The sequence below is a fragment of the Cololabis saira genome, chromosome 6, assembly GCF_033807715.1.
Source record: "Cololabis saira isolate AMF1-May2022 chromosome 6, fColSai1.1, whole genome shotgun sequence".
NCBI classification, from domain to species: Eukaryota; Metazoa; Chordata; class Actinopteri; order Beloniformes; family Belonidae; genus Cololabis; species Cololabis saira.
In genome coordinates, this window is record NC_084592.1 from 33,672,799 (window position 1) to 33,688,998 (window position 16,200).

At 38.0% G+C, this 16,200-nt stretch overlaps 1 protein-coding gene across 3 annotated transcripts in view; it reads right to left on the reverse strand.

Moving 5' to 3' along the window:
- wnt6b (wingless-type MMTV integration site family, member 6b) overlaps positions 1 to 16,200 on the reverse strand; it is a 47,197-nt gene that overhangs the window by 13,603 nt on the left and 17,394 nt on the right. For all 3 annotated transcript variants that reach the window (XM_061723983.1, XM_061723984.1, XM_061723985.1), the window contains one exon: positions 10,955 to 11,175. In XM_061723983.1, the coding sequence (XP_061579967.1) occupies positions 10,955 to 11,175 (221 nt within the window). The remainder of the gene's footprint in view (positions 1 to 10,954; positions 11,176 to 16,200) is intronic.

Here is a 16,200-nt window from a genome sequence, read left to right on the forward strand (position 1 = left end):
TACGGTTGCTTAGTGGTTAGCACTGTTGCCTCACCGCAAGAAGGTTCCCGGTTCGACTCCTGGGCCAGGCGGGGTCTTTCTGTGTGGAGTTTGCATGCTTTCCCCGTGGGTTCCCTCCTCTCTATTTCACAAGCATTGGTCACGTCAATTTTATTTTTCTATCAAGAGATATTGGCAACAGTATCAATTCAATTCAATTCAATTTTATTTATATATCGTCTATTACAACACAAGTCACTTTCCAGCTGACATACTTTGGTGCAAGTGATTAACTTATTTCTATACACATTTTATTTTACAAGAAAATTATACTCAAAAGGATGAACTGCTTCAGCAGGTCCAGACAAGTATCATGTTTGATGTTCTAACATTGATGGCCAGGCATCATTGACAGCATGACAGCATGGCTGGCAGGGTTCAGGAAACAGTTGTCATGCTGTTTCCTGTGCTGCTGCTGCATTTGGAAAATTACGCAAACATTTCCTGACCAAATGGGGGTGGTTATCCGGATTGTGCATAAAAAATTTGCCAAATCTTCTCTGCCAATGTCAAACAGCTTATTTTGCTGTTGCTATCGACTATTGTTTTGCGCTTCTGGTACCTCCAGTTGCTGTCAATCACGTGCCGAACAGGTTCGTGCCATAACCTGTGAGCATGGGCCCTACTACAGTGGTCAATATGTGTCTTCTCCAAAATTATCATGCGACATTTAGGAGATCTTGATAGGGCCTGTGCCATAGTGCAATTTCAAGCTGGTGTTCCGCACAACCAAGTTGTGTCATTTTTTGCAGAGAGTCCTAGTACCATCTCCAAATTGAAGGCCAAGTTCCATATAACGGTATGTCAGAGAAAGGCAGCAAAGTGGGCGTCGTAAGAACATGACAACCCAAGAAGACTGTTTCCTCGCTTTGTCAACACTTAGCTACCATAGGCTGTCTTCTACAGATTTGTAGTCAAGGTTTGCAGAACGATATGGCCAATGGTCCCCTGCCCAGACAATCTGAATGAGACTGCACACAGCAAATCTCCGGTCTCATAAGGCCCCCAGGAGGCTGCCATGACTGCCCTTCCCCATCAGGCCCGTTTGTGCTGGTGTCTGCAACACGTGCACTGGAACCTGAACATGTGGAGGAACGTTATGTTCAGGGATGAGGCCAGATTCTGCCTACAGCAGTTGGATCAGGGGTAGGGAACCCTGGTCATAGAGAGCATGTGTTGGATATCTCCTTGCATCAACACACCTGATTCTAATTAATGGTCGTCACCAGCTTCTCATTCAGGTCTGCACCTGCAAGTGTGTTAGTGACACAGTCCTTTGTATCAGGGTGTAAAGAAGCAGGGAAACATCTAAAATATGCAGGACTGTGGCTCTCTAGGACCAGGGTTCCCTAACCCGGATTGTAAGGTCTAAATGTGGAAAAGACAATGAGAACCCTATGCTGATCACTGCACAGATAGAGTAACATCTTTTAGTGGAGGCAGTGGGATCGTGAGGCGGCATCTACCCCAATTTAAAAACAAGGCTCGTCATTATTTGATGCATTCTCAATAGAGATAACAAGATGAAATTTTGCAACCAGTGGCCCATACTACTGTCATTTAGTCACACACCATGGAGCAATTAGGGTTAAGGCCTTGCCCAGGGGCCCAAGGTGGTTCATCTCGGTTGCCATTCCGGGACTTGACCCAAGCCCACCTCTGTAGCCGCTAGACTACCACCCCCCACCTCCCACCCACCATAACGCAACAATCTGGGACTGAACTCTATCTTCTGAGATGACAACACTCACCCCCACCCCAGGGGGGGTTTATAAGACACTATCTAGAGATCTTGGCAGTGGAGAGGATGGAATGGCCTCCCAGCAATCCTGACCTCAACCTCATTGAACACTTGAGGGATCAGCTTGGGTGTGCGACTGCCAGAGTGACCAACACAACCACATTGGCTCACTTGTGACAAATGCTGGTTGATGAATGGGATGCCATCCCACAGCAGTGTGTGACCAGGCTGGTGACCAGCATGAGGGTGAAGTGCCAGGCTGTTGTGGCTGTGTCTGGTTCTTCCACACACTACTAAAGCTTTGCTAAATTGTTAAATTACCAATATGTGTTGTTTCTTCAAACTTTTAGCATCCAATCCACCAAAGAAGAGTCCATAGCAAAACAAGCTGTTTGGCATTGGCTGAGAAGCATTGACAAATGGTTCATGGGCACAACCAACATATAGGATATGTGGGTTGTGCCCTATTTAAAACGGAAATTAACAGGCTTTCCACCAGTATAAGATGTATTGTCAAGAAGTATTGCTACAACAAAAAATAATCTACCAAATACAAATTACCTTGTGCTAAGTATATATATGTATATGTATATGTATATATATATATATATATATATATATATATATATATATATATATATATATATATATATATATATATATATATATATATATATATATATATATATATATATATATATATATATATATATATACATATATATCAGGGCTTGAAATTAACTTTCAGCCAATGTGGATTTGTGAATTTCCACTAGCCAAATTTTTTCCCGTGCAAGAAAGACAGATTATGAGAGCCAATTCATTAATTTGATCATTTTATTAACGAAAGCTTTAAATTAATCTTACAGTGAAGTAGGGAATGTGTAACCAATTAAAATAATTACAATAAAATGAAACTTAAGTACATACAAAAATGATCCTGACATTTCAATACACATTAACCCATGCATACTATCCAGGGATCTAGTTTGACCAATTTTTTGTACATAAAAATAAAAAATAAACATTAACACTTTTCTTTTTTAGCTAGAAATTTGATAATGTATTTTAATGTGACCCGTAATATACAATAATGGAAATGTTTTACAACTTTCTAAACATTGTGCAGATAACGCACAGAATTACACGCAAGATTACGGACAGAGAGAGTAATTATGAGGGGGATACTGTACTGTATGTAAAGGTTAAACATCAACAATCAGAGGCCCCATCTAAATCAGTTGCATTTTTCCCTTTTCTCACAAAGTGTGGCCGGCGTGTGGGCACACTTTCACCATGCCAGATTTCTATCCTTTTTCTGTCCCGACCATCGCCACATCTTGTTTGTATGGACCTGGGAGAGGAAATTATATTTGTATTCAGGCAAAGACAGCAAAATTCATTGTGTATAGTGCATCAATATGAATCTACATTATGTCTTTTTAATGTGTGCTTTTTTCTGTAAATAAATCAATAGGCTACTTACTTTCAGGTAACTACTATACGTAAGGTGCCAAGCTGAGGGGTATGACAAAGCACCCACATTTTGGGTTCAAATTAAATTTGGCTTATAACAAAAACATTTCTAAATTTATCCCATCTTTAGTAATTCCAGTATTTTTTTGTTATCATAAATATAAAACACAAATATAGAACTACTGAATGAATACCTGATGAACGTCCTCACATTCAACCAAAACTGTTCGCTGTAAGTGTCGTGTGAGATGCTCAACCTGTAACCATGTCATATTGGGAGTAAGGTAACTGTTCATTGAAAGCAACAGACATCCCATAAACCATATTACAATTACCGTGGTTATCCATGGCTTTTCCTGGGTGCCATGAGCAAGTGGTTCATCAGTTACCCACAAGTGTTGGTAGCAGACATGATGCAGAGGACCATGCCACCTCAGCTGCAAAAACAGAACAAATTACTACACACTCCAAAACACAAGAAACACTCAATATGCTGCTGCTATAATTTCTTTCCTTGCTCAGACAGGCAGAAATGCAGTCGTTGTCAATATGTGACTCCAGTTACTTCGTCAAAAAAGTTGTACATCTACATGGAAAACTGCAAATATGAGGCAACAGTCTTCTGGTCGTCTTAACAGTTGATTAAGGCACTTTTACAAGCAAGGTCATCTTCAAATGATCTTCTGTTGGTTAGAAGTACCAGGCATGTCCTCTTCAGAGGTATTGGCCATAATAACAGGGTACAAATATACTGTATCATAAAATATGGATGGATGGATGAAAGATTGCTCCATGTTATGGTACTATACTTGGATCATTTGAAGCTGCATGGAGTTAGTGGGCTGTGACGTTACAATGATAACACTGTATAGAAATGAAAAATAATAATAACAAGTTCCTTGGTTACTGGAATTATCTTTTTAACACATTTCTGCTTGAAGTACAACTGGTATCTGCAACATACCATACCTGAAGAAATGTAACATAGTCCTCATTTTCATGGCACAGCTTCAGTGAGACTTACCTGCTTATCCTCGAATCATTAACAGCTTTATCTGGAGAGTTAGGATGATCTTCTTCAGTAATATTCAGAGAGGGCAGCTACAGCCATGGCAGAAAAGTGGAGAAGTTGATAAATTCAATTAATTCCTAAAGTGACAAAAAAAAAGAAAATGTCAATAGCCTGAGCAAATCAGAAAGTAGGCGCATTTCGATTACACCTAAATTTGTGCAAAAAGAAAATATTCCCAAAACTCCCAAATATCAAATAAACCCTTTTACACTTCCAGGAGGTAGTTTTTAAGTAAATTCGATAATCCACTTATTTTCAAAAGTGTAATGGAAAAGCTTCTTGTGAATTTTCACGTCTCTGGATGTGATGTAGCTGTTCAATCTGAAGTCATCAAAATCTAGTTTCCAGCGGTTTTTGGCCTCATGAATACTATGTAGTTGTCCTGTAACACTAGCTAATCATTATACATTACATAAGGGCTTTACCTCTGATAATCATTTGAATGATCATCCGCTGCCTTCATCATCAGTTGCACAACAGCAGCAATCACAATAATTTGTCAAAGACTAAAGATGTTTGAGTCAATTTTCTTCAACGTTGAGATTTTCTTTTTCATTGTTTTGAAGAGAAGTCTCGCAGGACAATATACGGAGAGTTACGAGAATTAAGTTTATTCAGAAAACACAGTTCAATGGAAACACCGACCCCCTGCAGCGCTGCCGTCTTCCAATTCTCAGAGATTTGATTTTCTTTTGGCCAAAAGTGTAATGAAAACGTCACTAGTCAGTATCTCAGACAGACTCAGTTGGCTTTTAAAATACCAAGAAGACAATGGCGATGAAGACAGAGTTGAGTTAAGAAAAAAAATGAGTGTGTTTATAGTAGCCAGTCTCAAAGCAGAATATTGATAATAACATGAGAGAATAACTTGGACGGAATACTACGTATCTGTGAGTCATATGAAACAACCTACTCAATTGTGTGCTAGTTTCTAAATAACTCAGAGATTACATTAAAACTTTAACGTAATATTACCCAAACTTGTTGCAATCAAACAAATTGACACCCCACAGTGGTTTAGGAGTCAGGAGGAGTTAGGAGTGGTGAATTCCTTGCAATCAGCTTAGAATAAAATACCAATCAACATGATTGAAAACTTCCATCTATTGAAAACAGGTGCATTATCTCATCGATTGGGTACCTTTAGATACATAAACTTGGAACCAGTGAGCAAATGAACAGCCTTAGTAGCACAGCCTAAAACAATCAAGCTCAAAAGCACAAGACAGAAAAAATTAAAGAGAAAATATATTTGACTTACAATAGCAAGAAGACCAAGTCGTCATTCGTCCTGGTGCTCTTTGCCTCTTCCAGTTCGGTGAACCAGTATAAGACGATCCAATATGGGTTTTTGTCGGCTCTTGTTCTGTCACTTTCTCTGTCTTTTCTTCCCCTCTTTTAACAAAACCCTCATTATTTTCTTTGCTGGCTCTGCCAGGGAGTTGGTTTGTGGATCTTTATCTCATAGTTATCCACCTGGAGACTTGTACGACGAGTAAAAAGTTTGTTATATGCTGCAACGCAGGTTGTACACATTGATTGGCAGGTGAGAAACTCTGGTACCTACCGAGCCAGCGAAGTTACATAGTGCTGTTGTGATGCTGAGGAGATGCTGGTCTACTCAGACTTTGGGAAGAGTGCAGTCTGTTCTGTTATGAGTCATACTGCCTAAATAGTTTTATAAACAATATGTTATGGTCGTTAGGTTCCACGTGCCACTTTAACAACTGAAATTTTGTGTTTTGATACACATGTCTACACTACTGACCTCTATCTATCTATCTATCTATCTATCTATCTATCTATCTATCTATCTATCTATCTATCTATCTATCTATCTATCTATCTATCTATCTATCTATCTATCTATCTATCTATCTATCTATCTATCTATCTATCTATCTATCTATCTATCTATCTATCTATCTATCTATCTATCTATCATTTCCAGCAGAGCACTAATTGTCACATGATTTAATGCATAACGTGAACAGATATATTTTCCTACAATGAATGAATGTCCTAATTTGAACTTGGATCCGTTTTGTTTTAAAGCAGCATTTATGCAAAAATGTAAATATCCCAGTTGTTTGACTTCGGTATGTAGTCCCAAATTGAATATCCTGTGCCTTTGGTGGTCATACGATCATGACTTAAACGTTTTGTCGATGACTATACATTGTTTGAATTGGTTGATGCTATTTAAAGAATGTATGATTTTGTATTGCATAATTGTATAATGCATTATATCTAAATGTTTAACGGAATGACTGTAACCTTAATGTGAGTGTCAAAAGGAGCACTGGTCTCTATTTGACAGAAATCTAAAGTACATTTTGTAGTAGAATTTCCTTTTTTTACTTTTTTCTTCTCTATTTTTCTTTTCTTTTTCTTTACTACCTCTTTAGGTTTGCTTTAAATTTTTTGTCATGTACTGTATATTATGTGTCAGACCCCAGGAAGAATAGCTGCAGTTTTGCTGCAGCTAATGGGGATCCAAATAAAACTATAACTATAAACTATAGGGTATGAAACGAGAACAGACATATCAGTTCATATCGTTTTTTGCCTATAAGCAAGCACCGAGCATCGTCCGACCTGCACAAGTCCTGTTCCCAGTTTTTTGTACATGCTGTGAAAAGCATCCCCTATTGTGGGAAGGCACACAACTAAAAAGTAAAAATTCCAGATGTTCTAACGCATATTAAAAAACTGCTTATGATATGTTTTCATTGCCAGGAAGAGTGAGCCGGCTGAAGAGCTCAGAAATTATACAAATAAATAAATAAATAAATAAATATATATATATATATGTATATATATATATATATATATATATATATATATATATATATATATATATATATATATATATATATATATATATATATATATATATATATATATATATATATATATATATATATACATATGATATTAACAATAATAATGAATTAATAACATTAACAAATGTAAATCTTCCATTCCATTCCACATTTAAGAAGAGCCTTGACCCTCAGGCTTGTTAACTTCCACATAAAGCAGTATAAAGCAGCATAAGATATTAATAGGCAACAACAAAGATACATTTTAATTAAGTTTAATGGTAATGACTAGTTTAATGACATGTTAATTAAACACACATCAGAATGTCCTCTGTAATGCCAGTCAAATGAAAGACAAGTAGCCCTTTAAAAATCTAATCACACAAAAAAAAAGCAACACAGTAATTGAAGATGATCCACCAGTGACCCACTGTCAGTTTTATTAGATACTTCAAAGAGCTGGAGTAAGATCCAAAGAGAGATCCTATGAGAAAAAGCAATCTTAGCTAATCATTTCAAGCGTGCCCAATCTGATGAAGAGGAGAGTCAGTCAAGTGTGAATACGCCTAGTCTGAAATACAACAGCTGCCGTTGTCTGTTGGAGTGCCAGCAGACAGGGATCTGACCTTTAGTTGACGTAAGGATGCCAGCTGAACTCCAAAGGTATACACTGCTTTAAAGAAAAAAATGACATTTTTGTAATGTGTTTTCAAAGATATGAAATCCTCTGTAAAGATATGATGAAGACTGATTGGAAGAACAAAGCAAATCGCAGTATTTCATATTTATATTTGCTTTAATTACCAGTTGCCTGATCAAACTCAAACTCTTGATATTATCTATTTGCAATGTATTCAAGGTTCCATTAGACCACTGAAACACAGATCACTTTCCACACAATGCAACTAATGGAAAAAAAATGGCTTTTGTTCAAAAGAAGAAATATATTGTAACCCAGGGTACACATGCATATTGGTATGGTACTTCTGGTAATCAAACCTTTATTCTGAGAAAAGACACTTAGTTTGAATAAATCGATATGTGGAATAAGAATAGTCCAATTAAGCTACTGCATGTGGTGTAGCATTAGGTAAGAATGTAGGTGGTAATGTATGTATATGTTTGTATGCATGCGTGCATGTACCTTAAATGTAGGATTACTTCCCACAAAAAGAACTGCTGCTTTTAAATGTATGCAATCACTTTTGTATTTCTTTTTCCCCCCAGGCGGAGTTTCCTTAGTTAGACCAGTTGTTCCATGGCACACCAGCTTAGGTACTTGGAAAAAGCCAGAAATAGCTACACAGGAAAATGCAGCTGATATCGCTTTCATTTGTACTGTAATTCAGATATGTCCTTTAGAGGGAGGTTTTGGTGGAGATTTTGTTCTTAGGGGTTGAAAGACAAGCACAATATCATATTTTATGGTATGGAACCAAGCTGCATGTCCTCATAGTCATTTTTCTTCAGTCCTTACATTGTCAACATGTACTTTGTGATGATAACTCAAATCAACACTTAGATGGTGATTCTTCAGCTTTTGACTGATGTAAAAGTTAGACTATATGGATTCTGTTCATGATTGCGTTATAGGGACAGCTTGACCTTTTAATAAAGTCGACTTATTTTTATCCATACAACGCTGCTGCTTTCATTGATGGAAAGGAAATTGTAAGACTGGTCAGATATAAAGACACTGTAAAAAAGGCACACTTAAGTCTACCCAAAATAACAGGCCGTAAACTGCTTTTGAAAATGTGTTTCTGACAACACATACTGTACCACACTAGCAGTAAATCATTTTATTTACTCAGATGTAATATGCAGTACAAAGAACGCAAACAGTTGAATTGTCTGCAGTATGCAAATAATAGCCAGATTGTCTGTTTCTTTCAGAAATATTTTCAGCAGCCCAATAACTGACCACTGAGTATACTGTATGCTATAAAACAATGAGCCACTGTGGTGGAGGCTGGTCACAGCAGTCACATATGCCATGGCAGAGGGGTGTGGGCAGACATTGTAAACATTCAGCGCTTAGCCAAGTGTGTTACAGCATTGCTGAGGGTGCATGTTTCCCAGGAAAATAAATAAACATATAACACATAATATTAACCTCTAGTGAAATTGGTGGTTATTAATGGGTAACATGAGCGTTAAATACCTGCAGTAAAAGACGGTGGCTGAAGAAGGTTCATTGTATGTTATTTATATTCCATTTTTTAGTAGAATTATGATTTATAAAGTAAAGTCTAACACAAAAGAAGGCAGTTTCTATAAAGACATCAACGCTCACAAAACAGAACTGCAGTGTTTCAATAGTACTATACAATACTTATATGATGTTCTATAGGCCTAATACTTCTATAGTCTTATTATTCGCCTGCAGTCTTTTACTTCTGTATGTCTCATTAGCCTACTATACGTTTATTTTTTCTTTCCAAAATATAGTTTCCTATATGGCACATGGTTCTGGTCTGAACACAGGTACAATAACAACAGCCCTATTCTCCCAATTCACTCAGTGCATTGTAAAATCATAAACATGCATTTGTCTTGCTTCATTTGAAAGTTCAGCTTGATTTTTAGATTCACAGATCTAGCGTGATTTCTTCTTAAAGTGAACAAAAGCTGAACAGACTCTGGGAGAGACTCGCACATCTCTGCAGCCTCTGGATATAGGCAGGGACATATGTCTTGCCCACGACAGACTGATAGAAAAATACTGTTTTTTTTTAAAGCACGTGGATGTTCGTTGTACGCTATCAGCAGGATGTGTAAACTAAGTTAATAAAGTATAATATATAAAGTCAATAAGCACAGTCCAAATACACAGATTTAGGGGACGTGTATATTTCGTTCCACCAGAACTGTGTCTAGCGTTTCCTTGTCATTCTGCATTTAAAATTACGTTTAGGGCTTTGCTGAAAACCTTCTGAGCTTACTCCCCTCTGCACCTTTGCAGTGGCATAACTGCCCTTAAGGTGATGTACAAAATATACCCAGGGATGTTAACTTGGCCACCCTATTAGGTGAGAATGAACAATGGAGGGAAAACAATCAAAACATTGTTGACAACAAACCCATTGAATGTGATCAATTTCACTGCTCTCTCATTTGCGCTCACTCACATGCTTTATAACATTCATGAACAACATATCTATATATATTTTTTTTTTTTAAAAGCCAATAGATAAACATTTATCACCTCATAAGAATATTTGCAAAAGCATTAATAAAGTATTTTATTTTATGCTAATGGTTTGAAAAAATAGGAGAGATGGCAAAAGAAGGCCCTGTAACCAACTACAGATGAATATGGTGTCAATCTTCTAAAAACTCCTAATGAAGTTTGGATTTGTACCTGCACATCAAACTATCCATCCATCCATCCATCCATCCATCCATTTTCTATACCCACTTTATCGCAGGGCCACATAGATACACAGACAACCAGGCACACTCACACTCACACCTACGGGCAATTTACAATCAATAGTTAAGCTAACATGCATGTTTTTTGGGCTGTGGGAGGAAGCTGGAGTACCCGGAGAGAACCCACGCAAGCACGGGGAGAACATGCAAACTCCACACAGAAAGACCCCTGCCAGGCCAGGGAGTTGAACCGGGAACCTTCTCACTGTGAGGCAACAGTGCTAACCACCAAGCCACTGTGTTGCCCCATGTTAAAATATTTATCTCAAAAGGTATAACTTCGTGCTTGATAGAAAAAGTAAAATGAAACCCCCACAAAGTCATTGAAAAAGTAAAAGTGGGCACATTCAGTCCTTTATCACTCACCTTGCTGGAGTATTTTGCCAAAGTATTTGTTGTGACTAGTGCAGTTCCACCGGCGGTACCTGAACTGGTACTGGCACTCCCTGACACCCAATCTGGCTCCCTTGGCCACCTCACTCACGATCTCTGGTTGAGTCTGGCACAGCTCAGCCTGCTTCCCTGCAAGTCGTTTTGCTTTCCTGCAAATGCTGTTGGGGTCCATGACCAGAGGACTTCCCACTGCCCTGCAAAAATGTAAACTGCATTAGGTAAAAAATTACATTTCTGGGCATAATTACAGCAAAGGAAAGTTTGCACACTTATTTCTGATGAGCTATATCTGATCAGGAACAGCTACTGCAGACAGTAGCTACCATTTAAAGAAAAAAATGTTTTTCTTTTTTGGCACATGAGCTTGTCAGCTCTACCCACCACATCTCAGCTGTGGAAACAATGTGCTTCTTGAATAGGCATGTGGGAGAAAACAGAACACAATTTCCCAGAGGCATCTTAGTTCTGGCGTCAGAGTTACGTCAGACTGCATTTTGATGTTTGACTGAACTTGGAAGAACTGTGTTGTCTTCAAAAAGTTGGATATGACATGTTATAAAGGCCATTTATGTAAATTGACACTTATTTAGTTGATTTTGCTAAACCATGCAGAAGGTAAACTTTCAAGGTTTTGAAATTATACAAGACCTTTGTAAATCAAGTGGCTGAGAACCTGTCCAGGGTTTACCCCTACCGTTTTGACCTAGGAGACCTGCCAAGAGCGCCAAGTAGATCCCTCCGAGCAAGCTTACATATACTTATAGAGCTTTACTATCATTTTTTTTTTTTTTACGTTTCACGTTTATTTTCCAGTCTCCATAATAGATTACAGAGATAAATGTAATAAGGAGCAAAAATGTTAGTGGCACAACAATTAATCTCAACGATTAAACACATCAGCCTTTCAAAAAAGCCATATCGGTTAAAGGAGCTGTATGTAAGAGCAATAATAAAACGAATCATAAAATGACCCCGATATGTCAACAGACATTTAAAAATCATCTTCATTTCAAATACTTATGTCTCTGACAACAGCACTCAAGCCAGGATATTCCAGTTTAAAAAGAGGAGTTGCAGCCCTCAACTGATGTTTGTGTTTTCATTTTTTGTTTTGGCCTGAAGCTCCACCCTCCACCTATCTCCCAATCACCAAGTCAGTATTGTTTCTGAAGCTCCACCCTCCACCTATCTCCCAATCACAAAGTCAGTATTGTTTCGGCATCCGGGTTGCCAGCTCGGCTCTAATTATCGCAGCCATGGCAGCCTACGTTCCTGCTGCATTCTGCAGCCTACCTGGCAACCTCTGGTCGGGGGGAGGAGGGGGAGGGTACACGCCGCTCAACAATATTTGGAAAGTGACTGCAGTACCAGTTTTGGCCATTTCATAAAGACGGCTCCTTTAAACTCAAGATCATGGCTCTATAAAAAAACAAAAAAACACCCAATGTTCCGGGCAAAATGACTTTACAAGTAGATGTCAGTATTTAGTGTGACCTCCTTCAGAACCAAGCACAGATGCAACTCTCTGTCCCGTACAACGTCAAGATCAGATTCCAATCAAGTTCTCATATATACAGCTTTCAGTGGTCAGGAACCTCTCAACATCCATAACAGATGAGTGTGTATGTTATAGATAAATAGTTTATTCTAACTCCTAATGTGGCTTGGCTCTCCATTATAAAATCACTAACAGCATCTATGGCCACATCATTGACATAATGTGGTTAGTGGTTTACAAGATGACTGTATTTCTATTATTCTCGTTCCAAAAGTAATCACCCGCTCATCCTCACTTCCCTGCAAAAGTTGTTTCTGTAACACACCTTTTCCAAAAGCCTAATATAATTTTTTACTTGATGCCACTTTCTTTTAAGCATAACATGTAAGGAAATGTGATCCCCAACTATGCATGAAGCACTGACAGAAGGAGAAAGTGTGTGAAAGGGTGAGTAAAGGGTTACATCATCAAGTTTTTTTGTTGGTTTTTTTCACCCTTGTCCCTGTTAATCGCACCCTCTGATATCATTCATCTACCCTGAGAGTTTGTTTTAAGAAGCCGAGCAAATGCTCTTCTTAGTCCTCTCCCCTGGCGGTCTGATACTCAGCAAGACGTGTGTCTTTCAAGCTGTGCACGCACACACAGACACGTATGAATGCGCACACAGCTGCACAATTCCAGTCTTTTTTTTTTATTGTTAAAAAAACTATTAATATGGCAAACCAGTATGTCAAGATATGATAAATTGAAAACATCTTGTGCCAGCGTCTTTACTATTGTGTAAGAGCACGTCTGGAGTCAAACTAATCAAATAAACACCAAAAGTACGGCATGTACAACAATTGTTTCAACTTCCTGAATTGATTACACACACAAACCCCATTTCGATGAACATTAAAATTAACATGCAAACAAAAGTTAACATATATAGATATAGTATTTCTTCTCTGGCCAACTTTTATTTTACTTTGACAATGTCAAGTCTAGACTTCAACGCAAGCAGCCAATCAAAAAAAGTTAGCGGAGAGGCTTAGAACGATGGAAATGTTTATAGGATGCAATAGTTAAACCATTCTGAATGTCTGCAACCAGCTATTCTACTGTACTCAACTCAACTCTATTTTATTCTATTATATTATAGTCTCTTCTACTCAATGAAATCATGTTCAATTTTATTCTATTGCACCAATTCAGAATAAAAGTAATGATAAAGAAATTTACAAAGATAATTGTAAAATAGAATCTGTAAAAAAAATATAAAAAATACTTTACGATACAAAATTGTATCAAATTTGGTCTTACACAAGGAGAACTCTGCAAAGAAGCTGATCCAAACAACAGGTAGCACATATTTAGTCGTCAAATTAGTCCATATTTAAACTTTTTTGAAATATTATTTATTTTTTCAGTAACCAATGAAAGATGAAAAACACTGAATTTTGATGCTATAGTTGTGCAAGAACGTATCAAACACTACTGTTCAAATATTGCAGAGACATATCCTGCTACGTATCTTAACCTGTGTGGAAGACAGCCTTGCCTGCAGTCCAGATCTGTTTTCCTTAGTAGATAATGACAAAGAGAAGCTTGTATGTAGCAAGATTCTTATTGCAATAGTTTCCAAACAATGTGAATGTACAATTGAAAGAACGGGTGCCCCACGTAAAGAAAGTTCCTAGTTTGAATTACACCTGGGGTTTGCATTTTCTTCCCTTCCCTGTGTTGGGTTTCTCTGAGTATTCCAGTTTCCTCCCACAGCCCAAAACCATGTATTTTAGTTTGATGTCAGTGGCTCTTAATTGTCTGTAGGAGTGAGTGTGAGCTTGGATGGTTATTTGTCTTGTTTGTCTCTGTGTGGTCCTGTGATAAACCGCCGACCTGTCCGCGGTCCAGTCTGCCTCTCTCCTGATGACAGCTGGGAAAGACTCTAGCCTTTTTTCGACCCTGAACAGGATGAAGCAGCTATAGAAATGGTGATGCAACACAACATGCCTGTCTCCCAATGTTTTTGAGTGGGCTGCTGGCATCCATTTGTGATTTGGGTATTTTATAATATACATGATCCGGGAAGGCACTGGCTGATACAAGTCGGTGTTGCATTTCAGGAAATATCACTGCTTTTCTGAAATGGGTTTTGAAAAAAATTAATGACAATACTTTCACATTTTAATTTTTGTAGAAAAAAAAAAGGAGTGGCTACAAAGACATTTTCTACTCACACTACTTTTCCGTTTTGTCAATGATTTTTGAGCATATGGACAACACCACTGTGGAAACATTGCAGTGCTTCCAAAGTGTTTGTATGTACACAGGGGTCTGTGTTTTTGTGGTTGTCATACAGATAATGCAGTCATACGACAGTCTGTGGGTGTAAATTAGCAGGTAGAGGTACAATACTTACCAACATACTGTACACTCCCTCTCAAAAAACTGCTTATTATCTTAACCACTACCAACAGGGAATTTGAGTGAGAGTTGAGTTGAGTGAGTCTAGCTCAGATAGACAAAGAGTAAAAGGATTATCTATGTTTGCAAGTGCATTTTTAAAGCAGTGTGACTCGGTTTTGTATAGATGCAAGAAAGAGAACTGCCTTGTTTGTGCCTACATGTGTAGTGCCAGTGCTGAGAAGTTAGCTCTGTCAGCGGATTACTAAAAGCAGCAGCCTGGATTTTATAATGGGAGCTTTAGAGTTGTAAAAGTAGCAAATGCACTGGATAGAGTCCCGTGTCACTGTCAGAGAGAAAAGGAGCCTGAAAGTGAGAACAGCTGAGACAGTTAGAGGGCTTTGACAAAGTGAGGAAACATTCCTTCTGATCTCTTCCAGCACAAAAGAAAACACAGTGAAGTGGACCGGTGAAAGAGATAAAGAAACATTGTATCTGGCAGAAGAATTTAGTGTTAAGCATTTAATTTGGCAAGTTGACCAACTGTCTCCTAGTGTGTATTATTTATGAGTCATTAGGGGTTTCTCCAACACTTTTTTGACACTATACGAATAAGGCCATATAATCCATAAACTGTTGTTCTGTGCATCAGTCTGAACTGTTTTCACTTATGTTTTTGTGTTGCTTTTTTTGTTATCTTTATCTATGTTATACTATAGCAACACAGATCCGTTCTTAAAGGTGAAACATGATTTTTAGCTGTAGTTTATTTCCCACCGACTCTCATCTAAGAAGTTGTTTACATGTTGTGATCATACCAATTACCACATGACTGATTAGGGAAGACGTCTATCCACCCACTACTCTTCTAACAACCACGCACCAAGTGCTGCTCAGATCTGTGTGTATCTCATGGGAGGACTAGGGAGTTCCTATTCAAGAAGAAGGACAAGCTTCTTTCAAAAACAACCTAGTTGGGATTCTTTACCTTTGAAAATGGATGTGAAAAAAGAGGAGGACTGCTCAGGATTTGGGAATACATCCTCCTGCACTGAAGGCTATGTCATTATTTATAACCCTTTTTGACCAAGCTGAAACTGGTGCTGGACTGGTGCTGGACTGGTGCTAGAGTCAGTTCAGAGCTAGTTCAACTTTGGAATGTTTTAAGAACTGGTTTAGTTTTCCATACATATAGAACCACATTATTATGTTGTTACTCCTCTCTTTAGAGGAGTGAACTTTTAGTGAATTTCTGTAGGGGAACACAGGTCTCAATGGAAACAGACCCTTTTTCTCCTTTCAAAACCAATCTGGTTATTAGTTTGCCTTTGTAAAG